Below are 25411 nucleotides of genomic sequence, written 5' to 3' on the forward strand. Positions count from 1 at the left end.
TTCTTTAATGGGGGTTGATGATGCAAACTCCTGCAGCCGAATGGTTCAGTTCGAGCCTTAGCCTGACCAAAGGATGACAGACAAGGTAGGACTTTTATTTTGGGATGGTGGCAGGACTTAGAAACTCATCGCCACCAGAACCTCATTGCTGCCGCCAAATCGTACAAGGCCATGGCAAATATGTTTCCTCAGCTGGATGTAGCAGGACCCCCATGGCATGGCTTCATGCACCATTCCGTTGTGAGCTACTGGTTATCCCTACAAGCAATAAATTATCCAACACAGTGAAACTGGGAATAGACCGGTTTCCCAGACTGCTCAAGGTGTGAGCAGGATCTGCCCAAAACTGGTAAGTTTCCCCACAGGTTCACCCCTGACCCTTCCTAATGGTCAACGTGGAGCAACGAAAGCTAAACTCAGGATCTCAACAGGTTTAGAGTCATTAAGTGAAATCCAAACAAATATTAAAAACAAATCTCTTCCAATTGGCGACACAGGATTAGAGGAGAGTCCTTATGTAAAAAGGAGTTTGTTGAAATTCAGGGAGGTCACCGTCAGTTGCCAGCAGAACTGTCCAGACGGATGATCAGAAACCACCTTGTGGACAGATTGAGAGGCCACCCAGTTCTGATGCAGGGACACCAATGTGTAGACAGTATGGATTGGTTAATTGAACAGCATACTACAAGTAAGGCAGAATATTTACTACTGCAGTTATTTGTTTAGGACATAGGCAACTCTCACCAATGAAAAAGCACAGGTAAGTAACACTAAAACAATGCACTACTAACATACACGTTTACCTGGATGGGCTCTGCCGAGAGCACCAACACTTTGCTACACTTAATAAAGTATTCATAAAAAATAAAGTACTGATTGCTTACCTGGTTATAATTGGTGAAGTATTAAGACTTGAGCACCCTATTAAAATGGTGTTGTACTATCAGGAAGTCCATCCCCTAGATAGAAAAGTGGCTTTGTGACCATGTCTTCAGGAGGCTAGGAGTCTCTTTAGAAAGACTGAGCAAGTATTTGCTTAAACCAACAGATAGTTTGGTAGGTGTAGCAAAGTTAAGCAAAAACGCAAACACCATCTCCCAAACCACCCACCTTGGGGGAGGTAAAGGGGAAGCTACCAGGCCAGAACACCACCATACAAGGTAAGGCAAGCTGGCAATAAGGCTAGGACTTTAGGCCCATAGAACGTATGGAAATGCAGGGGGACCAAAACAGTTGGGTTTACTCACCCGAGATTCACTCAGGTGCCACTGTAGAAGTTTGTGAAATTGAGAAAGACTTCAGTATTCATGCCTTTGTTCACTTACGGACCTCCGTTTTGGGTGCAGCTAGATTGCAGTTCTGTACTCCAATGGATCGGTTCTGGACACCCAGGCCACAGACTACTGGACCACCACTCGCAACAGCCTCAGAACTCCAAGGATGTGATGCAGTCAGTAAACTTAAACGGTCGAAGGCACCCTTGTGGCGGAAAAACCACTGGTCCTACAATGAGCCACTTATCTGTGGAGGGACAGGTCTTGTTCTATAAGCAAAGAATCTGCAGAGTACCAAGGCTCAACTTGAAACAGCACCAATTGCAGCAAAGTAGCACAGGGGGCCATCTGGCTAGCTCACATGATGGGTCTGGACTATTCATAACACTTCCAGCAGCTGGCTCTTTAACCAGAAGCACTGATGAAGGGCTCCAGATATCAGCAGAGAAGCAGGGTGTTGCATGCTAGTAAACAGCAGCTGGCTATCTTCCAACCATGAGTTCCGGGACTTCAGCAAGCTGCTCTTTCGTAGCGGTTTTACTGCACAATGCTGCGACAAATGGATGCAGCACAAGTCCTGTTCAGGATCCAGGCTGGAGTTGCCCCCAGTCCAACAATGCAAGGATCTGCACCATTCAAACTAGCAGGGGCTATTTGCGGCTACTACAGGGTATGAAGACCAAACTATAGGAAAAATATATACATCTTGCAGTATGGCCATTTTAAAATGTCTGGCATTAAGCAGTAAAAGGTAAAAGTGCACAAGAGTAAGAACACATTACCAGCCCATCCTGTACACATTAAGCAAGTAACCACAACGTTACCAAATAGTCTACCAAATAGAAGGTGGTGTGCAGGAAACAAAGGACCTTGTGCAGGAGAACACGGTTCTCCATTGTAGACAACCATTGGGACTGATCAGTGCCCCTCCACCTCCAAAACAGGCAAAGCGATTCAAAATGGCTTCTTACCTCCAAAAGTCAGGCAAGGTTGACCGTAAGAATAGCAAAAAGTAGGTTGTCCCATTGATATCCAAGTAGGGAAAGCAGCAAAATGTTCCAGGGGCGTGGCCTGGAGCACCAGCGATGTGGCTGCTCCATTAATGGCCTCCGCATGGACCCGCAGCGACCTCACAAAATACACTGGTTCCCGTGATGGCCAGGACCCCTAAACCGCTGATGTAGGTGGCGGAATCCGGGGAGCCCCAATAGCTGCAATCTGAGCATAAATCGCTCTGGGGATCCCCAAAATCGCCACCACGTAACATCTAACGGCAGCAGCAAAAGAAAACAAAATGGCGGGCGCATTAACCCGACCCACTCTGCAGCCCTCGTGGGCTCTCCCTAACCGGCCCACAACGCATGACAGCACTCTGGTCGCGGGCCGACTTGGACTGGGCACCCGCACCTTCATCGCCTGCACTGTCGGAGCGGCTGCCCGAAAGCTTCCTCCTCCAGCCTCCTTATCCCGAGTTTACTGGCACCCAGCACCCCACCTGCTGGTCTCCGCCGAGGCCCTCTACCCTGCCGGAGACGCACCTTCATCCTATGGAGATCTGCGAGGTCTGCTTCCCGCCGCCATGGACCCCGCTCCCAGGGTCTGCCTCTACGCTCCCCGACATGCAGCCCTGGTCCCCGGGGGGGGGGAGGAGGGGGGGCGTTGAGGGAGTCCGCACAACAGCAAGAAGACACTGCTTGCAGCCGGGCACCTACCCCTCTGCAGTCGGCGAACGCTCCTTGCTGCATCCTCGCCTCCGACAGGCTGGGATCGGCCGCCGGAGGCACTAGTCTGCCCCCGCTGCTCTGGGCTGGTCCGGTGTGCGGCAGTGACGTTGCGTCCACAGATCCAGGAGGCACGGAGCGCCTCACACAGGGAGGGCCTCCCCATCTCTCTCCCCCCCCCCCATGATGAGAAGTAATTTGGTGCCTATAAGCACCCACCAACCGATTGGCTTCAGGTCACGGTGGGGCCCCTCCTAGCTCAGAGCCTCCCCAAAGCATTTCATCACGGCGGCTGAGGGGGTGAGCTTACAAGGACCACCAGATCTGCCTCCTCTTCCCGCATAGCCCAAGCAGCTCCTCCGTGCCCCTCGGCCTTCCCAGCCTTAGCTGGCCACAACATCCCGCCTAACCTTCCTAGGCGTGCCCTGCCCAACTCCCATTAATTCCCCAGAGCGGCCCAAGGACCAGCAGGCCCCTTGGGGGGGGGCCCGGCAGGTGCCAAGCAGCAGATTCACCACCAGAGGCATAGGCCCTGCTGCTTCTGCTGACCACTCTCTCCACAACTCTGCAGATAAGCTAGAAAGCTCACACTATCGGCCCCCTCCCAGGGTTGTTTGGACCCACTAACCAGGACAGCGCAGTCTTCCAGCCGGCATCTTGAGACCCTAAATGGACAGACTGGCACCTCACCCACCAGCTGACAACAGTCTTCTTCCCTCATCTCCACTGGGCTCGCCCCCCGAACCGGACACCATGGCCAAGTCCTTGAAAACCCCCAAACATTTGGCAGCCATATCCACCATGCTTCTACCAGCCGAAAAGGGGAAGAAAGCGGATCCAGTCAAACTCTCACCCCCAAAAGCATCAGAAGAGAAAGGCTCCCTCGCCTCTAAGGAGGACCTCGAAGCCTTTACGTCCGACATCAAAGCAGAATTTAGATTCTGCATGTCAGAGCTCACCGCAAAGCTCGAACAAACGGAGCAAAGGTTCAGCGAACTTGAACACAGGATGGGGGAATCAGAAGACCTTCCCCAAGAACACTCCAAAGTGCTGGCGGAAGTACAACGCACCATCAGGTCCCTAATGGACAGAACCGAAATTCTGGAGCACAAGCAGGAGGACCTGAAGAGAAAAAAAATAAATAAAAACACGCCCGCCGCAATAACCTGCGTATCCGAGGTGTGCCCACTTCCATCCCTAACAAGGACCTCCCCGAATACGTGAGCAATTTCTTCCAGGCGCTGCTCCCGAACCTAGAAGTATCCCAACTCCTACTTCACTGCACCAATAGACTGCGTCCAGGTCAAGGCACCGACTCGGACCCCCCTCCAGATGTTATCACAAGGGTCCACTTCTACACTTCCAAAGAGGCCATCTCCAAAATAGGCCGTTCACGAGACAAACTGTCATTCCAGGGCACCCCTCCAAATTTTCCAGGATCTCTCTCCCCTGATACTGCAGAAGCGCTGAACGCTGCGCCCGCTCTTTCTCCGAGACCAGCAGATCCGCTACAGGTGGCTGTTCCCGACAGCCCTACAATTCTCACACAAGGGCACCACACGGACCATCAGGCACCTCGATGCAGCTTCAATCTTACACCCAGGCTCTCTGGGGCGCCTGGGATCCTCCTCTCCAGGCCAAAATAGTCACGATCCTGGCACAGCTCCCCCCTTCCCCCCCGAAGCCTGGACAAGGGTCCAGAGAAGCCGTACACCCAAATAAAGGTCAATAAAAACCCTGAGGAATACTTTGCAATGGAACCATGCTTAGCAACGCCTACTGCGGGCCCCATGCAGTCCATACCCTCCTCCAAGGTGGATGTCATCACTTTGACCTTGGAGCGTACCTCAACGTGGGCTGGTGTCAGCCCGGGTGGCTAGGGGAGACACCAACAGTTCAAATACGTTCCCCCTGGTCACAGTTTGGGCCCCCCGCTGGAGACCGATGTTCGAAGTTCGTGTCTCCCGTTAGAGACCATTTAAAAAATGGTAGCCACAGGAGAACCCAAAGCAGTTAGCCTCTTACGGCTATGGCTGATCTGAGCCCCCCCTCCCCTACCCCCCCTCCACCCAGCAAGAGAGCTCGGGGAGCCAGCCCCCGCATCAGAAACTAAAATTCACCACCCTGAATGTTAGGGGCCTAAACTCCCCGCCGAAAAGGAAATACATCCTGCAAAGGCTCCTAGATCATGGTACCTCAGTCGCCTTCTGACAAGAAACCCATCTAATCCCGGCGGACTGCAAACCCCCCCCCCCAACCTCGCCCACCCACTCTCCCCCCCCCTTACAACCTCTGGCGTCCAATGGCACCAAGAAATTAGGCACTGAATTCTCTTTGCAAAACTGCATCCCCAGGTCCTGGATACGCAGAGATGCCATGAGGGTCGCTTCATCACGGTCAAATTGCTTATCCTTGGCCAACTTTATACCCTCATCTCAGCCTATGCACCGAACGAGCACCAGAAAGGGTTCTACCAAGACCTAGAAGAGTCCCTCCTACCATTTATTGAGGGGCAGGTCATCATTGGAGGAGACTAACAGAGCTCCAGACCCCCTCAAAGATAGATCGCACCCTCCAACATCCAGGGACCTGAAGTTGGCAAAGGCCCTGCTCCATCTTTTCCGTACACAACGTTGTGGATACCTGGAGAGTGCCATCTGCGGAAGAGAAAGACTTCACCTTCTCTTCGTATGTGCACCGCACCTTCTCTAGAATAGACTTGCTGTTGGCCTCCCCCCAGATCTTGGCATTTACCGACATTATTGGTCCCCGGATCCTCTGACCACGCTCCAGTCTCACTCACCCTGCGATCTCACAACCCAGATCCTCCCCCTCGACGCTGATGGAATTTATATGACCCTATCCTGGGGGACATGGCAGTAAGAGACTCCAGTGCCAGAACAATAAAAAACTTGCCTAAAACTGCTATGAGGATACCTCCTCAGCCAACAGATGGGATGCCATGAAAGCGGTGCTTAGAGGGGAACTGATCGCTCAAGGCACGGCCTTCCACAAACAAAAGCAGGCGACCAGTGCTATTTTGAAATCAGAAGTCCGTGAGGCAGAGGCCATCCACAAACGGAAGGGCTGGTCGCTGAAATCCTATAGGGCCCTACGGATGGCAAGAAATAGGCTCAAAGCGCACTATGCTGACGCCACAGCAAACCTATTGACCAGAACAAAACAATGGTATTACGTCAATAACAAAGCTAACAAGCACCTGGTAAATAAGCTGACCAAAGAGAAGAATAAGAAACACATACTAGGTCTTCGTGACTCACAGGGGGTGGTCCACTATGCGGAACATGAGAAGTTATGCCTGGCGGTAGCCCACCAGGCAGAGATAATGACGGCAGTCCTGAGGGACCTAAATGAATAATGTTCCTACATCCAAGAGGCAGCTCTCCCACCCCAGACAGCCACGGTGAGAGAGGAACTCTAATCGCCCATCACAAATGAGGAAGTGGAGGCGGCCATAAAAACCTTGAAATCCAGACCCCCAGGCCCAGATGGTTCTCCACCCGATTTTATAAACTCTTCCGCCCACAATTAGTGGCCCCTTTAACTTGTCTCCACTCCTTTGCGACCACTGGAAGTATTACTCCATGTATGCAGGAGTCCATCAGTCCTCATCCTCAAGCCCAGAAAGGATCCCCAAGATAACAGCTCGTACAGACCTCTATCCCTATATAACCTGGAAGCCAATATACACTCAAAAATCCTGGCCAATCAGCTTGCACCAATCCTTCCGAGCATCATAGACCCGGATCAAACTGGGTTCATAAAACACAGATCGACAAAAGGCAACATCCGCAGAGCACTAGACCTAATAGAGGTTGCTATCCAGAATGCCCAACAACTTGCCCTGCTGGCACTTGATGCAACCAAAGCCTTCGACAAAGTGGACTGGACTTATTTGCATCTCACTCTTGAGGCCGTTCGCTTTGGCCAGACCTTCACGAAAATGGTTCTGGCTAACTATCAAGCCCCTAAGACCTGGCTGAGAGTCAACGACCACCTGTCTGACCCCAATCCCTCTCACGTGCGGAACCAGACAGGGATGCCCACTATCCCCCCGTTTGCCTTGGCCATGGAACCTTTGGCCCAATGAATCCACGGATCACCGGCCTGCAGATAGGCCCCGCCCAACATAAAATCGCTCTATGCAGATGTGCTCTTAACCATCACAAACGTTAAGGCTTCCATGAGAGCGGCCTTGACCGAAATCCACGGATTCGGGAGTGTAGCAGGATTTGCCATTAACTTCCAAAAATCAATGGCTCTCGGAGTGGGTCTGACCCCAGGCGAGGAGGTCCTGAGAAGCAAAGCCTGTTCAAGGAATTGGAAAAGGACCTTATTCGTTGGCAGTCGCAGGAGATCTCACTGTTGGGCCGCATTACGACATGCAAAATGAACCTCCTCCCTCAGTTCCTTTACACCTGCTCCTCCCTCCCAACCTTAATGTCACCCCCCCGCCCGCCACCCCTCACAGTGGCTCCAAAGGAAAAGGATGGACTTCATCTGGAGGGGCAAGAAAGCGCGGATACCCCGAACCACCATGATGGCCAGCACGAAACTGGGAGGGTTGGGGGTGCCAGACCTCCGCAGATATCACATAGCAGTGCAGCTGGCCCACTTCCAGGCATGGGGAAATCGCCATAGGATGCCCAAAATGGGCGTAACAATCCCGCCTTCCCCTCCCCCTCCGCTTCCGCTTCCACTTCCTTCCATTTATTCCCGCTGCAATACGCCGGGTTTGGCCTGGATTGTTGACTTCTACGAACAAACGATAAGGGCCTGGGAGTGGGCCCACAGAGACAGGGGTATCCCAGGGGACTAGAGTACATTCTCTCCAATCCTTCTTAACCCAGCCCCCCCCCCCCATCCCTCTCATGCACCTAACGAACAAATTTCAGGAACTGGGTAGCGGGAGGCCTCGAATCGCTGCGGCAGCTCTTTGAGGGGGGACTCCCCTCTCACCTTCGAACAATGCAAGGCAACCTTCCATCTAGCAGAAACTGACAGATTTACCTACGCCCAATTGAGACACTGGTGCTCCCACCCCCAGACCCAAGCGGCAGCAACACAAGCTCCTGCCCCACTAGAGCTCACAGTAACTGACCTGCCAGCCTGGGGGAAAATCTCTGCCCTCTACAAACTAATGCAAGAAGACCCTTTCCATACCAGGCCGTCCTACAAGGCTCAATGGGAGGCGGATTTAGGTCATGCCATAGATTACCGCACATGGATGGACATCGGGACAAGAACGCGCGCAGCCTCCCGTTGAGCCACTAATCGGGAATGTGCCCACAAACTGCTTTTGTGCTGTATTCCCCACCCCCCCCCCCCCAATACGCCTTCACCACTTCCAGCCGGCATGACTCCTCACTGCTGGCGTCTCTGCCGCCTTCCAGGATCCTATTTCCATATGTGCTGGACATGCCCTAAAGTGGACCCACTGCCTGGCCACGATTAAGGACATCACCCAAGTGGAAATACCGCTAGCCCCGAGCAGGTCTCCTGGGGATTCCGCTCCCAGACTCCTACCCGCAAACAGGAAAGAGGGCAGCGTTAGTGTCTCAATTTTTGTTGCCAGCTAAAATTACGGTGGCCCGCACCTGGAAGGGCCCCTGATGACCCTCTGGTGGGCTAAACTTAGGGATATCCTAATAGCCAAAAAGGTCAAGCCAGCTAAAGCAGGGCTGCTCCACAGATTTACAAACATTTGGGCACCACTGCTAGACTATGACCAGAACTACCCAGCCCTGACTCACAAGCCACGCCAGATAGCGAGAGCCCTCCACTTTACTAGGGCATCCTCGCCGCTTGGCCCGCCCTGACAAAACTTGACCCGGGACCTCTGGGTGAGATAAAGGGACACCTTGACATATGCATATTAAAGGGGTCACAAGTAAATGTTACTGTTTATATTCTCCTGTGCACCGAGTTATAAATAAACAAATTAAAACATTTTTTTAAAAATCATGTTCCCACCATGACCAACCAGGGAACTTTAGAATGAACAAGGACATTTGCTGGGGTTCAGAAAATTCAGTACAGTGTCGGGAGTGCATTCAAATTGGAATAGGCTCAGCAGTTAGTCCCCAATAGTAGAGGGATAGAGAGGATATAGTCCCAGTGCTTCAGTACTTCCAATCCCAAACCCAAAATTATACATCAGGATACATCGCACAGGCCATATTCATGGAATGCGTACCAAATTTGAGCATATGAAAAGAGAAAACCCAAAGGAAATGGTTCCCTGGTTCTTGGGCAACAGCTCCTTTGTTGAAAAGGTGCCTCGTGGAAGCAGGAGGACCAGCCCACCGGAGAAGGAGTTGATCAAAATGGGAAAGGGGGCAGGTTTTGCAGAAGTGCTGTTTGCAGTTAGTAAGGAGACACCTGCACAGACTGAACACTAATTGCATTTTAGGGACCTTCAACTGGAGTCTTGGTTCTGTAGCAGTAGATGGGGTTATTCCAGTTAGTGTTGCTCTGGATTTCAATGTGGTTATCGCAGGGATGAGCAAGAAGCCATGCTCTCAGCTCAGCATTGCTTGCCAAGCTATGCGGTGAGCGCCAAGCAGTCCCTCGAGAGCAGTCCCTTGAGAAGTATATCCACACACCAGCCCTTTGTCCTTGCATTGGTCATACCCACATTCAGCATAAGACTTAAAGGTTGTGCAGCATCATTCTTTGTGCCTCACCCCAGCATTCAACTAAGCAAAAGAGCCTACTCTCAGTCTAAATGTATCCTATGGCTAAACAGTCAAGGGGTGGGGGTCGCCATTCAGACATTAGATTAGCGACCACCTATGATTGCATGGCAAAGTAAACCAAGCTTTAGTAAACCAAGATGAGGCAAACTGCTCAGGAATCCCAGACACCATATTAAAGTACCAAGCCATCCTAGTTATGTCCCTCCAGCCCTCACTTCCGATGCGGGAAGTTGAGCTATGGCACATGTACAGTTTAACAGTACACAGCAAGCAGATTCATTAGGCCAAAGGATGGAACAAGGGTTCCCCTCCAGGGAACAATCTAATTTCAGGAATCCAGTTTTGGAAGACTTTGGGGAAAAAGTACTACACCATCTATGTGACTCACAGAGTCTGGCTTGTAGCAGGGCGAGGAAAGTAACCAATGTACACATCTGTAGCAAATGAATGCGTGGGAAAGCAGTATAGAGAAAAGCACTTACCATTTAAGAACGCAAGTATCTAGGAACTTCGGCAGTGGGTATGGCAACAAAAAGATTGACATTCACACAGCCAATAAGTCTAGAAGTGCATATTTGGTAATCTGAAAACCACTACAACACCAGAGCGGAAAACAAAGTGAGATCCATACCTGTCCATCCTTGGCATAGCAGACAGAATTGGACTGAGTGTACTTGACGGCAATGCTGGCCACAATCAGATCACGGATCGCAGACTCTGGAAGCTTTAAAAGAAGGACACAAGCATAAATAGGAAACTGAATCTGCCAAAGCCATCTATGAGATGAAGTCATTTACACAAGGGCTTCACACTGCCAGGAGTCACTTTCAAATCGAGCCACATTACAGCTTCGTAGCCGCTATATTGCAATTTGGTGCGATAAAAACATGCCGGAGGGAAGAGTGAAACAGGGAGGACTAGCTGTGCAAGGACAATGCAGTTAAATCGGCTGCCCAGTCCTTTAATGTATTAGGCAGGGAATGGCCCCCGTGGGCAGCAGTTGTTAGCAAAGGCCTTCACAGACAAGTGGGAAACCTCAAAGGCTGCGCTATGTCCCCATGTGTAGGTAGGATGCAAGCTCTTGGAGTGACATATGGTTTGTAGACTTACATCTTTACACTTGGTCACAACATTACTGAACAGGGCTGCATCAATGACTGCATCATTCCTCTTCTGCATCAGGTTGAGTCCAAAGAGGGTCCGAACTTCCAGCTCATCTGGCAAATACTCTGGGTCCATCTAACAAAACAAGATCATTCCATTACAAAAAAACACATTTAAAAAAAAAAAAAAAAAAAAAACAGGTAAACCAGCAAAGCCAATGTTGCCCCATTTCTACGAATGAATAGATTGTGCTGCCAGGTATTGACATTGCGTGCCCAGGTACTTCCATTATATGCAGGTATGTGGTGCTGCAACAACAATATGAATCTGGGAGAAGGGGGGGTTAACAATTTGTACAGAAATATGTTTGGGGGTAAAATGCTCCCGACAGGTTGTCACTCAGAGCATTGGCTCCCTCACTGGGATTGTATAGCTCATTCAGATTAAAAAGGGAACAAAGTGTTCTGATATGTCCATTGAGGGGATACTGACTTGACAGCTGCTCCAAACATAGCAGTCCCAGGGATAAAGCACCCATCGACTTTCGGTAATCTTCACTCGGGTATACGTCCCTCCGCCAGCGATTTGTAACTAACATTACTAAATCACATTATAGAAGGAACTGGACCCTCCCAGATTAGTCAATCCCCCCCAACCCTTCCCCCCCCCCCCCCCCAAGTGTATTTGTTACTTCGTGTGTCTTAAAGGAGTCAATACTGCCATCATCCAGTTATGTATTTTACTGTGCACCTTTATTTTACCACAGGGTGGCCGGTCCAATACTTGTTAAAGTAAAGTCAATGCAACCCCCGGTTTGCCTTCTTCCCCATACTCTGAGGTAGGAATGTCCATACGGGGTCATGTTTTTACAGTCTGTCCAGAGCCCAGAAAAAGCAACTGCGTGCATGGAACTGGGTAGGATTATCAAACACCCTAATCCAGCTCAAAAAGCTAAAGTAATGAGTGCATTTTAGCTGACTATACATGTTTGGTTAACACCAAGCTTTTGATTCCTGTACATAGAAGGGCTAGAATCACGCCATCAGTCAAGCATTTGCCAAATCTGGGAGGTCTTGGAGCCATTTACTAGTCAGAAACTAAACTTTAATCTGTCGCATTCAAGAGGCACTGGAAGTCAGAATGCGGCTGAAAATCAGTGACCAAAACTTTGCCTCTCAGTAATAGAAGTCTACCACAGTGTTCTCGCTCCGTTTAACTAGTTGTCAAAACAGACTGCCCTACTCTCCTTTTGGCATCCAGCTGACTTTCTGCAGGACCAACAGAGCTGTTCAAGCCTGCACGTCAAGAGTGGAATACCCTGGACACACCTTCTGTATCTGCTGCTGACATCTTTAGGACTGTTCATAGCTGCCCCCACCCCTGGTGGCGAAGCCTTGCTGAATCGCCCAACCCTTAGTCGAGCCTCATCCACCACTGTGGGTTACAAAACAGTTTTTCCAGCATTGGGAATCCTGAAGTATAGCTTCAGTCACCATCTAGTACCACAAGGACAGAGGCAGACTGGAACGTATGCCAGTGGGAGGAACTGTCATCTAGCAAGGGTGCAAAGCATTATTGAATAATAGAAAGAGGCAGGTAGTTACATCCCCGAAAGGGTAATCCATCAGATTTCCCCCTTCGCAAGCTTCATGCCAAAAGCATAGTTTGGGTCTGGCCTGCTTCGCAGCACCTGAAACATGTGCACAAAGCAGGGCCAGAGGTCACAAATCCCCATTTGCTAGCAGCAGTGGCAGAAAAGTCTGTGCTGCACAGGGGTGACATTTAAGCTATGCACCCCTGTACCAAAAAGAAAATCTTAAGCACAGAAGGATGGTGGCAGGAAGGATAATCTATAAACTAAAGCTATGCCAGAGTTTAACAATAGTGCATGCTATTACATATGATCAGGCCCGCCACATTCCAATTGATCTTGCACGTGTCAGCGCCCGAGAGTCAGCTCTGCTGTGGAAGGAGTCTATGCTGGGTGTACACAACCAAATGGCAGGACAGGAACATAGATGACCAGGACTCCGCTTTGATCTGCGAGGGCAGGTTACAACCACCGCCAGAGAAAGCAGGAAGCCAGACTCTGCATGAAAGGAGAGCAACCCTTCAAAAGGGAGTAGCCTCAGACCAGAGTGCTGCATATCTAAAGGCCTTTGTTCTCGATGACCAGGGAAAGGGGCAGGATTACGATGGGCATGAGGGTTCTGCTCAATGACAGGATAGTTCCAGCACTGGATTTCCACCGTCCCCACTGCAGCCCCCTCCACTGGGGCTAAACACTTTGGGTGGAACATCAGAAGGGAAAAGTCCACGCCACTTAAGAGCTGGAATTGTACACAGGCTGGCTTGGTCTCCAGCCCCCTTCAGCAGATAGCCCAGTTGCTCTTGGATCCTGGTTAGTTTTGAAGATCACTTTTGGGAAAGTTGAACTTTCCAAAGCTTCAGCCTGAGCTGAAGCTCTGTTCCCTACCACTCATAGGGCACATTCAGAGTAGCCTCTGCTGTGGACCAGAATCTCCTGAGCTGGGAGAGCAGACCCTGAACAGAACCACTCTTGGGAGTCCCCCAGGTGGGACTCATAGCAATCAGAGGACCAGACAAAGCTCCCTGTTCTACTGCACTGAAACTGTTCACTCAGAGTTCAACGCACCTAGAACAAGAGGGGAACATCGCCATGCTGGTTGCATCCCTCCTCCACCAACTCAAACCTTTAACCAGCGCAACACTACATGGTGTCCTAGCTAAAGCTAGTCACCTGCCCAAATTCATTGCTCCATGGCAGGACCCAAACGAAAGCAATTCAGAGTCACAGGCTTACTTTATCCAGGGGTTACAACAACAGCTTGACCCAGTTAGCCCTTGAAATGCCACCTAATTCATCAGACATCAATACACCCTACATCACCACTTCGATCAGTCGCCTGCCGACTCGGACCGCTGAGCGTCACTCATCGACCTCCCCTGGCAGCTAAAGCCCAACTTGGCCTGGCCAATTGCGAAGTGCTCCTGGGCCCACTAACCTGCATCCTAGAGAGCCATCCTACTGCACCAAGCTTCGCCTCTACTAGACACCCGCTCGCTGCTGGGGCCTCACAATACTACATGCCCAAACAGCCTGATCTGTGAAAATCTACATTCAATACCGGGTCTGACTGTTAGTACCTGGATTCAGTTCTCAGTGGACTGTTACACATAAACCCCCCCCTGTCCTCCCACACATAAACCCCCCCCTGTCCTCCCACCCCAAATCCCCCCACAGACCCTAGAGACTGGTTAAGTCACGATTACGCCAGGTTTCAAAAAATCTTTTTTGGAGCTAGTGAATTACCTACCATCCCTGGAACTACACAAAGTGCTACTGTCTCCAGTCTGTTGCATCTTCTCAGTTCTTACTTTGGTGGGGTTTCTTACCATTATTTCCATTATTTCTACGTACAGATGTGTAGACCACACAAGAGCCTAGCCTTCCCTCAGCCCACGTTATCACAAAAGGTGACAGATATAGGATTGCATTTTGGTTCGTAGATGTGCGAGGGCTGAGTGGGCCATTTGGCCCCTACTCATCCTTGTACTCCTGCTGAGCAGAATCCAATTAATCACAGCCAGCCTGTCCCAAAACACCTGCAATCATTGGGCCTCGTTCACAAAGGACCCTTCACCCCTCCACAAAAGTCTGCCATACCAAGAGTCACTGGGCTTCCTCTTGCTGATACTCCCATTTTGCTCCCCTCACAAGTGTGTACATTTCTCTAGGAGGCATAGCTCTTCCACGCAGCCCTGTGCTTAGACTTGATAGTGGAACCTGGATGTAGGAATCTGGTGTGAGGGTCCATCCAGCTCCCTAGATAGGAGGTTGCCCTCATCTCTACACACAAATGCAAACTTACCTGGCTTTGACCTAGAATCCCATCCGGTCCATTGATAACCTGTTAATCCTCAATGGAGTGCAAGCAATTTAACGCCCTTGACAATTTAATCTCAATTCAGGTGGCCATTGGTTTAGAAATACCGACAGTCCAGCCCTAGCCCCTCGTAAAGTCAAATTTGTAAAGGTTGTACAAAAAGGTCCAACCATTGTTTGAACACACTTTCAACTGCAACGAGGGTTTAAACACTAGTGTGCTCTAAATCTAAAATGCTATTATTCTTGTTAAATACAATACTTTAGTGCAGACAATCTTTTAGTTACTATGCAAGTCAACTGTACATTGAAGCCTTACTGTTCAGTCACGTTTACCCGAGTCATTACTGGAGGCCTGTTATAGGCTGGTCTTGCTAGACCCCACACTGCAGTGGAGCAGAAAACCAAACATCAATACCGGCTCTTGGAAGAGGAGACTGCTGTTCTCTTGAGCAGGCTATGGTGTTCATGATGGCTTCTGCCTAGCTGTTTAACTCGACTAATCCCTCACCTCACTCATTCTGTTTGCTCACCTCTCCACTAAAGGCTAACCTGTAAAGTGCAAATAGCAACAATTAAGGGCTACTTGGCAGCTGGGTGTAGGGGCATATACAGAATAAAGTCCTAATTCAACTAAATGAGAGCAAACGCTTGATTTCACAAACCTCGAAAAGGGAAATCCACATCTTAGCCTCACTGGATTGAGATTACCAACACAGTCAGAATTTAAGTATGCAATTGCTGCAGGGCACTCATGGAACGAAAGCTTGGGTTATAGTGGCAGAATATCACTTCAATTTATCAAGGTATTCAAGAGCTGGTCGAACCACCACTGGGCCAGTAGCCAATGCCCTGAACTTTACTCTAGCACATATTACGAGGCAAAGCAGGCTTCAAGACAGGGCAGATGCTGGCACGATTGTGGGTATTCCAGACCTCTCAAAGCGGTACCGTACCACCTGTAAACTCCGTAGGACCTTCTGGAGTGCACTAAAGACTAGCACACTGCAGAACACATTTTGCATCAAATTTGGTCATGAGCAAAAGTGGCCAAAGACGGAGGTCCAATTTTGAAGGCAGAGGCGGTGGTAGGAATATAGACCCCCACGGCCTGGTTTCATTCTCTGGATCAGATTGGCTAGACATCCTACATTTGTATGGGCCTCGCCATCCGTTATGTCTGTGATAACCCATCTCACTCGTTGCATATCCGCCATCCCCCGAATTATAAAATGGCTGGCAGACATTTGGTCAAGTGGAACTCGGACCATTCTCTCACATGCCTTGCCAGAGTTTAGAACCCAGCAGTATTGGTCCAGTTAACTTTCATGGAGTGTTCTCTCCACTATGCCCCGGCAATCCCAGCACTGTATAGTTGCAGCTGCTTTGCCCGATAGCCATGTAATTGCCAAAGTGAGGGGGTGGAGAAGGCAAATATGCAAATCATCATTGTATCCTCTACCCACTTTTGGGAACTTACTGGTCCAAGGGGCACAAGAGGCCATCATGCCCACAATGAGACCTGGATAGAGACGGTCAGCAGGAACAGGGGGGGGGGGGGGTGTGGAGGGAGGAGGAGGGGGGGGGGGGACAGTGGGCGGAGGAGGGACCAATTAGGGCATCACAGGAGACTATCAAACTGTACAGGGGACTTGATGGGCAAAAAACATGCTACCTTACAGTGGCTCCCCAAATGTTTGAAAGCTGCATTTGGCCAGGGGCGGAGTGGGCTCTACTCCAAATACACAACGTAAGCGGATTGCAGAAATGCAAGATGGCAAGGAGTCCAAATATAGTCCATGGCAAAGTTCACTTTATGCAAGGACACCCTTAGCCAATATTCATGGTTACAGCACAGTAGGAATCAAACCCACTGGAAGCTTGCAAAGTAGACAGGAGCATTGAAAGTTTAACCAGCCCACCAGAAGCACAGCCTTTAAAGGGTTCCAAAAGAAAAGTAAGCAGTTATTAGCAGGTTTGCCTACCATAATTCCCAATAGGCCATCAAGGACAACCACCATCTCCTACTTTGTGAATTAGTCGTGCGGGGTCCATATAGGCCAACAAAATACCCATGATACCACAGCCACTGATCAACAAGAGGGATGAAGCCAGCTGCAACCACTTACCCACAAGATGCAAGAAACCAAGCAAGCTTAAGAGGTCAGGGATTAGGTAGAACATCGGCTTTTCTGCATGCCAGAAGCACCACCTTTCTTCCACAAAGCCGCACTCCAGCTTTTGTTTCATAGCAGACAAGTGTGCCAAGTCAGAGTCCGGAGCTGAAAGATTGACACTCCAACTGTAGCAGAGCTTTGACATCATCCACGGGTCTTCCGTATCAATGTTAACCCATGCTAAGGCAGTCTGCTTGTGGACTAACTGATGGTTACCAACATGGAGTCTCACGACCGAGGTACACAACTGCGACACCAATCCACTGTGCATGGTGTGCACACGCAACTCCAGGTGATTTGGGATGTAGCTCCAACTCTAAAGGGTATTTCTTCACCCATCCCGAAGAGAGACCAGTCACAATTACAGTTCTAGTTCCTGTTCCATTCAGAGGGCCAAGCAAAGTGCCCAAAGCTTGCGCACCTACCAAAATGTTCCACTCTATAAAAACAGGAGTATGAGACAACAGCACACTGTATGCGGATAACTATGCAGAGTCCTTCCAGAAAATGATAGTCCTTCCAAAGCCATATTTTTTCTGCAATATTCCCTTCTGGCCAGGCAGTGTCTTCATCTATACGCTCCATGACATGGGGATCCTGGGGGAGGGGGAAATAAACTATACTACCTGGTCTATCACGCTCAATATGCAGGATATTGGTACTCGCAAGGGCCTGAAGGTATGCATTTGACGCTTGAACGATCTGGGGCAACCCCCACTAATATCAAGTCAGTCATCTTTAGTGACAAGTGTAATTACTCCCGTACTTTTTATCCAGTGCGTACGACCATCAATGCTGGGCCAGGTTGTTCCACAGACCGAGTTTACGGTGCTTTATCAACCACCCCGGAACCTCCCGGGACTGGCTCCCACTTTTGATGTTTACTTGCAGCAATCCAGGGGTTACAGCCCTGGCTTGGCATTTTCCAGGTGGGTTGTTCACGTCCCTAGATTTTGTCCAACCTTTGAAGCAGTCCTATTGCTATTTCGCAATATTATAGGTGGAGGGCAGCGGTGAAACAGTTGCGGCTGATGTTCCTGCATGAACCGGAAACCCATCAGCTCGGCCGCAATTGTCATGTGCAAGGAGACACTTGGTATCCAGACTGTATGGTCCGTTTCTGAACGCTCAACCCACAAGGTTTACTGCGCAGCAGAAATACGACCATCCAATTCACGGTTGTCCAGTGGCAGAAATGCTGTGCGCTAACTAAAGAGGTATCCCTTTGCACCCAATAGAGGCCAATTCAGTTTAAACTGTTAAACCAGCTGCACTATATGCCAGTGAAACTCGCTAAATTCTCTATATGCCTCTGATGAATGTAGGCAATGTGTCCGCTCCCCGGATGACACTGTACATATACGTTGTGGGACTGCACGGGTATTGCCTGTTTTGGGGGGACATAGGCAAAGCATCAGTGGTAGTCGGACGATTCATATTTTTTTTAGACCGCGCTGGTAGTCCGCAGGCATCGAGGCGCACATTAACACAGTGGACATGGCAGCTAAGAACAGAACAAGCCAGGACCTGAGAAGAGGAAGGAGACTACGCAAACAGAGTTTTGCCCTTATCTAGTGCTCAATGGAAAGAGGTTCCATGAATTTGCTCCAGAGATCAGCAAGGAACTGCCCAGTCCAGACGTTTAAAACCTCCACATTTCACCCGGGCTAGGTCAGAGGAGGGGGGGGGGGGGAGGATCTGTAGCATGTGTACTTCATTGTTGGATGTCTAAGAGTCCCGACACATGAGGAGTTGCATGACCCAATTTATACCTTGGACAAGGAAGTGTGGGTCGCCACCACAGTGTCATTGTGCAGGCCCAAATACATTTGACTCCCTTGTGTGGATATCTGACGGCTGCTGAGCAATGCAGAACTGATGTGACTGATGCTGTTCCTTAGGGCTATGCTCTATGCAACCTTTTCACACTGCTCTATATTATTGTTTCATGAATGAAAGTCGGTATAGTCATGATTAATGCCTACATATGCTCAGTACGGCGCTGCACCCGTAATTTATGAAGATGCTAAACCTTATGCGTTTTTCTTTTTTGAACTACCCTGTAGTGTTTGCCTAGTACTTAAGTTTAGTGTAAAAATAAAATCTGGACTACCTACTTGGCACAGAACAGTGGTGTATCACAGGGGGGGTTCCTCCCACTCTTGCACCACACTAGCGAGTGCAGCATCCAGACTTCTTCATAGTTTGGAAATGTCAGTCGTTCCTGGGCAGGCTGGAATGAGTGCTTGGTCAGATTGTGGGTGCGCCATAGATTACCGTTCCATTGCAGTCGTTGGTCTGCTATAGCTGGCCCAATGGCTCATTACTTAGCCATTTGCTTGCCATAATGAGCCCGCAGAGACACCCCAACTTTAGTCAACCTCAATGTTTTTGTGTAGCTGTCCCAGGACCTGCATATGGTACATTCCCTACCGACATCCACAACACAACAGCATATAGATGCCTAAGGGATCCAAACTGCCAGAAATGTCTCTAACCCAAGTCACTGCCACCATCTAGACCACTCTGAAATACCAAGACATAAAACTTATTTCTTAAATGTAGACCCTCTAGAAGCTTTTGTAGCCAATGTTGGAACTGCAAAACCGACTGGTTTGAGGCCAGATTTCTATAGATCAGAGGAATGCATGCCAATCAAAGTTGGGTTGGAGTACAGGAAACGAAACATTTTCTGGGGAGAGGAGCAATGTTCAGTCCATTTTCACTAAATCGCACATCCTTGAATATGTTGGGCACTGCCCGATTTTCCACATTTTGGAGGGAGATTGGGGTAATATTGGCCCCAGTATCGACAGGCTTCAGATAGTGCATACAATAATCAGCCATCAGTTTCCAGCAAGTAAAGGAAATCGAGATTAGCCAAGTCACTCCAGCGGCAAAGGCAAGAGCACAGGGTAGGGACTGTGCCAAACCAGTTCCATTCAGGACCAGCAGAGGCATGGGGAATTGGTTATGGATGCCACCAGCTTCCAAGGCTCGCAGCTACCAATGCCTGCTAATTGGCCCAGAAAGATTGGGCCCCCATATGGGAACAGAAGTCTTAGAGGGTTGGCCCTCATAGGAAACAAAAATACATACTTGCATGCCAAGAGAGTACTCCAATGAAGACCAAGAAAAGCGTAACTTTTCAGGACAAGCAAAACAATCACACGACTGATGTAAGATCCATGGTTCAGAACTCCATCCAAACCTGGCATACTCATTCCAAAGACATTATGGATAACCCCAGAAAGCAAAAAAAAAAAAAACAAAAGTCAACCAACCTGCAAGACACAGTAGCTCCCATTTTTTTTCTTGGCCAAGATTTTGAGCGCCTCTTCCTCAAATGCAGGAGCGATAATGCCATCGGACACCTGCAGACGAGAGGGAAAGGATATGTGAGGGACAGCAGTGAAGTAGATTCAAAGGCATCTGCAGATAAACACGAGAAACTTAAACAGAAATACCATTCATTTGGTTTCCTGTACTAATCCCACCGGCACATACAAGATTGCCTGCACAAATCTCTCCCCCTGAACTCACACGGATTGACAAAAACCACACATCACTTGGTTACAATGGACAGAACGAGGCACCAGATAATATACTGCAGAATGGAGTGGTATGTGAAATCCTCAAGCCTCACAATGTCCCGCCAATGATCACACTGCACAACATATGCACTCACCTCCCGAGAGATGATCTTAGCAGTGGGAACATCACAGATGTCAGAAAGTGCGATGAAGTCACCAAACGAAGACATCCGATCGGAACCTACAAATATGAAATTAGGAAGAAACCTTAATTTGACCAGTCCGACTCTTCCCCACCAAATAAGGCCATCACAGCTGAAGGGATGTGATATGCAGCACCGCTTACATTACTTTTCTTACAGCATCAGAAACCCAGGCTCTGGTCAATGTATTCCTAAATCTGGATTGACCATCAGCTTAGTCCCACCACACACAATGTTACATCAAGCCTTGGCTCTCCTCGCTTCTGGTAGTAAAAGCAGCAGACAAGCCAAGACGTGCAGCCAAGGGAAAACTTACACTACCCCTAGAAGAGACACTATCCAGAAGTAGATTGCCCACAAACACTCTCACACCCGCCTCCTAAAGTTCAATAAGCATTGGCAATTAACAGAATGTCCTGGCAGAAGATAGAATTGCACATCCTTATTGTAGATAAAGTACATCTTCCCTTATGGTCCCCGGACCTCCAAGCTGCTACTAGGAATAGTCCAGCGATGGGAAGAACTGCTGGTACGGGGTAGTACGAGGAGATGAAGACTTGAGATTGCAGCAAGTTATGAGACTGCTTTGAGTCTTAATGGTACAGTTCATTTTATTGCTTTGCAGGTTTTAAGCGGGGAGCATCCAAATGCCAGTTACTGGGTCGCTAGAGGTCAGTGCTTCCACCCTAGCGGTCGGTCCAGACATATTTGAAAGCAAGATGTGCGAGCAGAGGGCTGGTTGTGGTATTCAAGAGTGTTTGCCAGGTTGTGTGTTTGGAAGGAGGGAGGGGAGGGGAGGTAAGAGGGGGTGGGCGAGTATCAGCAGTTCCTACAGTCAGTAGAAGTAGTGTCTCCAGATACAAGGCAGAGCTGTGTAATCACATTGTCTTGGAAGGTCAAGATTCCTTACAATTTATTAAGCTTTTAGAGGACATCAATCCTGGGGTGATACAGTAGGGGGTTGGGCAGAGAAGGGTGGTGAGGCTGGTCAGTCAACTTCAAGCTTATTCCTGATCTCAATTGTGGAAAGTTGGAAGCCGGTTGCCATTCATAAACTGGTCATCTGTTTCTGGCAACTGCAGCCCACACTAAGAGCAGAAGTGGCCATGACCATAGAAACGGGTAGAACAGACCCTCATGTAGTACAGAATAAGTCACTCGGCATGAAACCGGTTACTAGATTTGCTTTCCCCAAGGAGCCACTTCAAGAACAAAGTAATTTTCTTTTTGGTATTATTAACCATCCCCATATGTTCGACAAACAGAAAATGGCAAGGAGGAGATCCCTTAAAAATAAGGCGAGGCATCTTGAGGATACATCCACAGGGACACCCAAATTGAGACGAAAACCAGAATTACTCCATGAATATGGGCCAATGAAAGTAATGTGTTAGTTCAACCAGATTATATATTTTGGCACCTCCTTCAGGATGCTAGAAAATTAAGGTTTCTGAGGCAAGAGCCTTAGTTAAAGCTTAGTAAGAGGCTGCAGAAACCTCACCGACTGCAATGTTGGGTCTTTGCCCAGTTTGTGGTAATGGGAATTGAATTTGAATAGCCTGCAGTAAACCTGACGCCCTTCGCATACAAGATTAAATTAGAAGGAGTCTACAAATGGGATTTACTGACTTTATCCAGGTTATCTACTGTACACAGGAAACAGGTCAGTCTTAGTAATTTATACACTTATGGTCACTTACCACAGTCATAACATTGTGTGCACACTAGACACAGAGGGATAGATCTTGGCCACCTTTGAGAGATTCAAACTTCAGAGGAAAACGGATGGAGAAAGTTTGATAAAAACAGCGTGCATTACTGCTAGTAATTCAATGTGAGAGTTTAACAAGCACGATGGTTTCTCGTCATTTTGAGACGAACCTCTACATTGGGAGGCAGTAGTTCACCATCTAAAGATCATAGTACGGTTTTCATCATGCAAGCAGCTCTTTACAAAATGGCAACTGGCAAATTGGAATCCTGTTTCAATAGGAATATGGCAAACTGTTAAAAGCACATGCTGGTCAATAACACTCCCTGGTCTACATACTCCCTAGAAGCAAAGTTATGTGAAAGGGTCAGGGGTCCACCTCCCCAAACTGATAAGCAGCCTAACAGGTCATCTGCCAGTGCCAATCCCATCCTAGAGGTGGATGAGTGAGGTGGGGGGGTTCAGTGCAGTCACCAACCCCCTTGAGAGTGCCTTATATTGTGTGGAGACTGGCACCACTGTTATACTGCAGTCGCTTGCCAACTAGCTTACTGACAGGCTTTAAGACATTTGGCCAGGAAAGCGCAGCCCAAGTGCAGGAAAAGGTTTGCCCGCAGAGTCAGGTGATGGGGAAAGACCAATGGGAAGCAAGAGGCAGTCAGGTTGGGTATTATGCATGAGGACCAGGTGAGACGTTGAGCAAGTCCAAGAGTGAGGAAGAACCGGGAACAAACGATGAGAACTGAACAAAAACACCCCACAAAAAGTGAGCGCATGAAGTGAAGACACCATCCCATTGCAAGTGTCAGAATCTCAGGACCGGAAGTCCTTTAATTACAAACCGATCAGTATAGAAGCTGACAGTAGTGGTTACCCAGCTCTAGTTTTCATACCTTGCTAGAACTACGTGCATTTTGGGACAGTCCACACAAACATTAGGACACCTCTATACAACATTTAAAGCATATGGGGTTGTAAATAAGGGACAAAATGATAGGTTTGCTTGTGATGTGGAAGAGTTGCGTAAACGCCATTTACTAGCGCCTCGTTTCCCTGGTCACTGGTTTTTGCTGGATACCCAGGAGCTGCTTATTCCATGTAGATTTCGATCCCTGTTAAACCCATGAGAATTTCAAATAAATTATATTTCAATACATGAAGATTAGTGTCCGGAAAGACGCGGGAAGTCTAGTTCTTCACCTCTTGTACAGAGTCCACATATACTTCGAAGGCCACACCCCAAGGGTGGGTGATCATATAACCAATGCATTACATACATTCAAAATAAGGCCACAAATGGAAAAGGATGAATTCATCTGTGATGCAGAGATCTAAAAAGGTACCCACAGGTTGCAAGGAGATTCCTTCCACATCAATATAAGTTATCAAGTTAGTTGTCACCACATAAAATATGTAAATGTAAAATATTGCCATTTGTAGTTAATGGATGTATTCCATTTATGTTTGAGGTGGTTCAAGATGCAGATGGTCGTTAAGAAAAAAAAATCATACCAGGTGTAAACAAAGGGGAAGATGTAGCATGATCTACATTTTTGGTGAAACACGGTTGCGGTCACACTGAACTTTAGAACGGAGTTTGGGAACCATGGCTACACTATAACTTCCACATTGTGTTGTAGATGCCCATCTGTTGAATGAGGTTCTTTTTTTTTTTTTTAAACGGTGCACATCGTTATGTGCAGTTGCTGTTTTAATAGGCTAGATTAACAAGTATGCGAAATTTGAATTTACAAGTCTTTAACTACCTGTTCTCATCCTAGAGCTAGAAGTTTAATTATTCCACATTACAACCTCCATCGCATTTAATCATAGCAGCTTAACTGGAGTGTCCGGGGAGCCACTAACCTCTTGCTCGGGCATAGGCGGTCGCTAGTGGTGTCAGGGTCTGGAACAAATCGTGGACCATGCAGACACGAGCTTCAGCCTCTGTAAGAGGTACACCAACTGCAGCACCTGAAAAAGTAAATTACAAAAAGGGGTCACTGATCTGTTACACTAGTATGCAAGGCAAGCCAGAACCGGGGTCTTTATGCCAGGAATATATTTGACTAGTGGCCACGTGTTACAATTATACAGCTCTACAGCTTTAGTGGGCTCCATTGTTCAAACTAGTTTTTCGCTTTATAAATCCCCTGGAAATTGCATAGATTTAGGATAATCAGCAGTCATCTGGTAACGTGCAACCAATGTTCTGCTGTGAGAACGGCCATTGACCTTTAGGGGCAAGGTTAACATGCAGCCATGACAGTCACGCACTTTCCCCATCGATTAAAAATCAGTCCTAATTTTACCACTCGAAATTGCTTCTATCCAGGGAAGCGTCCTCAGCCTCGCCCTGCAAATATTGAATTTAGAGAGTAGCCCTAAAATATTAAGATAGCAACAGGACAGCCTTTCACAAGGGCGTGCATCAGGTGGGTTGAGTGGCTACCCCAGATGAAAGAGTAGTCATTGCTCCATCTGAAGCTGGCATTGGGAGAATAATGGCTACCAACGAGGGCAAATGTCTAGCAGAAAACCAACTGGCTTTTGACAACTGCCCACTCCCCTGTCCCCACTCTCCACTCCCCTGGGATTATTTCTCACCAACTTTCCGTCTGGAGAAAAGCAGTGGGAAAGTGGCAAAGACTTGGAATGAAGATACTGACATTTATTTGTAGTGATTTTATTACAAGCTCTGAAATGTAGGATTCTGAGCATGGATTCCAATCAGACCCCCAATGGTTCTGCACCTGAACCGCTGCTTACCTGCAGGACTGACATGCTTGAAGGATGTGGCAGCAGGGAGAGCCAATGCCTTCTTCAGCTCCTTGACCAGCTGCCAGGCATTGAGGGCATCGCAGAGGTTGATGAACCCTGGGGATCCATTCAGTACTGGGGACCAAAAACAAAAAAGGTTGAAAAAAAACCAAAAAAAAAGTTGAAGCCGCCCCAACTCGCTCAGAAAACCAACATATCATACCGAAGAGGTGAAACGTTGCAACATAAATCCAGGAAAGAAGTGTGGACTGTTGGGATGTGGGCTCGTGAGCTATTACCCT

At 48.5% G+C, this 25411-nt stretch overlaps 1 protein-coding gene across 1 annotated transcript in view; it reads right to left on the reverse strand.

Moving 5' to 3' along the window:
• Nucleotides 1-25411, reverse strand: part of ATIC (5-aminoimidazole-4-carboxamide ribonucleotide formyltransferase/IMP cyclohydrolase) — a 185870-nt gene that overhangs the window by 85982 nt on the left and 74477 nt on the right. The window contains exons 8-13 of the mRNA XM_069615935.1: nt 25119-25244; nt 24216-24323; nt 20591-20676; nt 20187-20276; nt 10825-10953; nt 10346-10438 (exon numbers count right to left, since the gene is read on the reverse strand). Coding sequence (XP_069472036.1) covers nt 10346-10438; nt 10825-10953; nt 20187-20276; nt 20591-20676; nt 24216-24323; nt 25119-25244 — 632 coding nt within the window. The remainder of the gene's footprint in view (nt 1-10345; nt 10439-10824; nt 10954-20186; nt 20277-20590; nt 20677-24215; nt 24324-25118; nt 25245-25411) is intronic.

The sequence above is a fragment of the Ambystoma mexicanum genome, chromosome 9, assembly GCF_040938575.1.
Source record: "Ambystoma mexicanum isolate Mex_15411 chromosome 9, UKY_AmexF1_1, whole genome shotgun sequence".
NCBI classification, from domain to species: Eukaryota; Metazoa; Chordata; class Amphibia; order Caudata; family Ambystomatidae; genus Ambystoma; species Ambystoma mexicanum.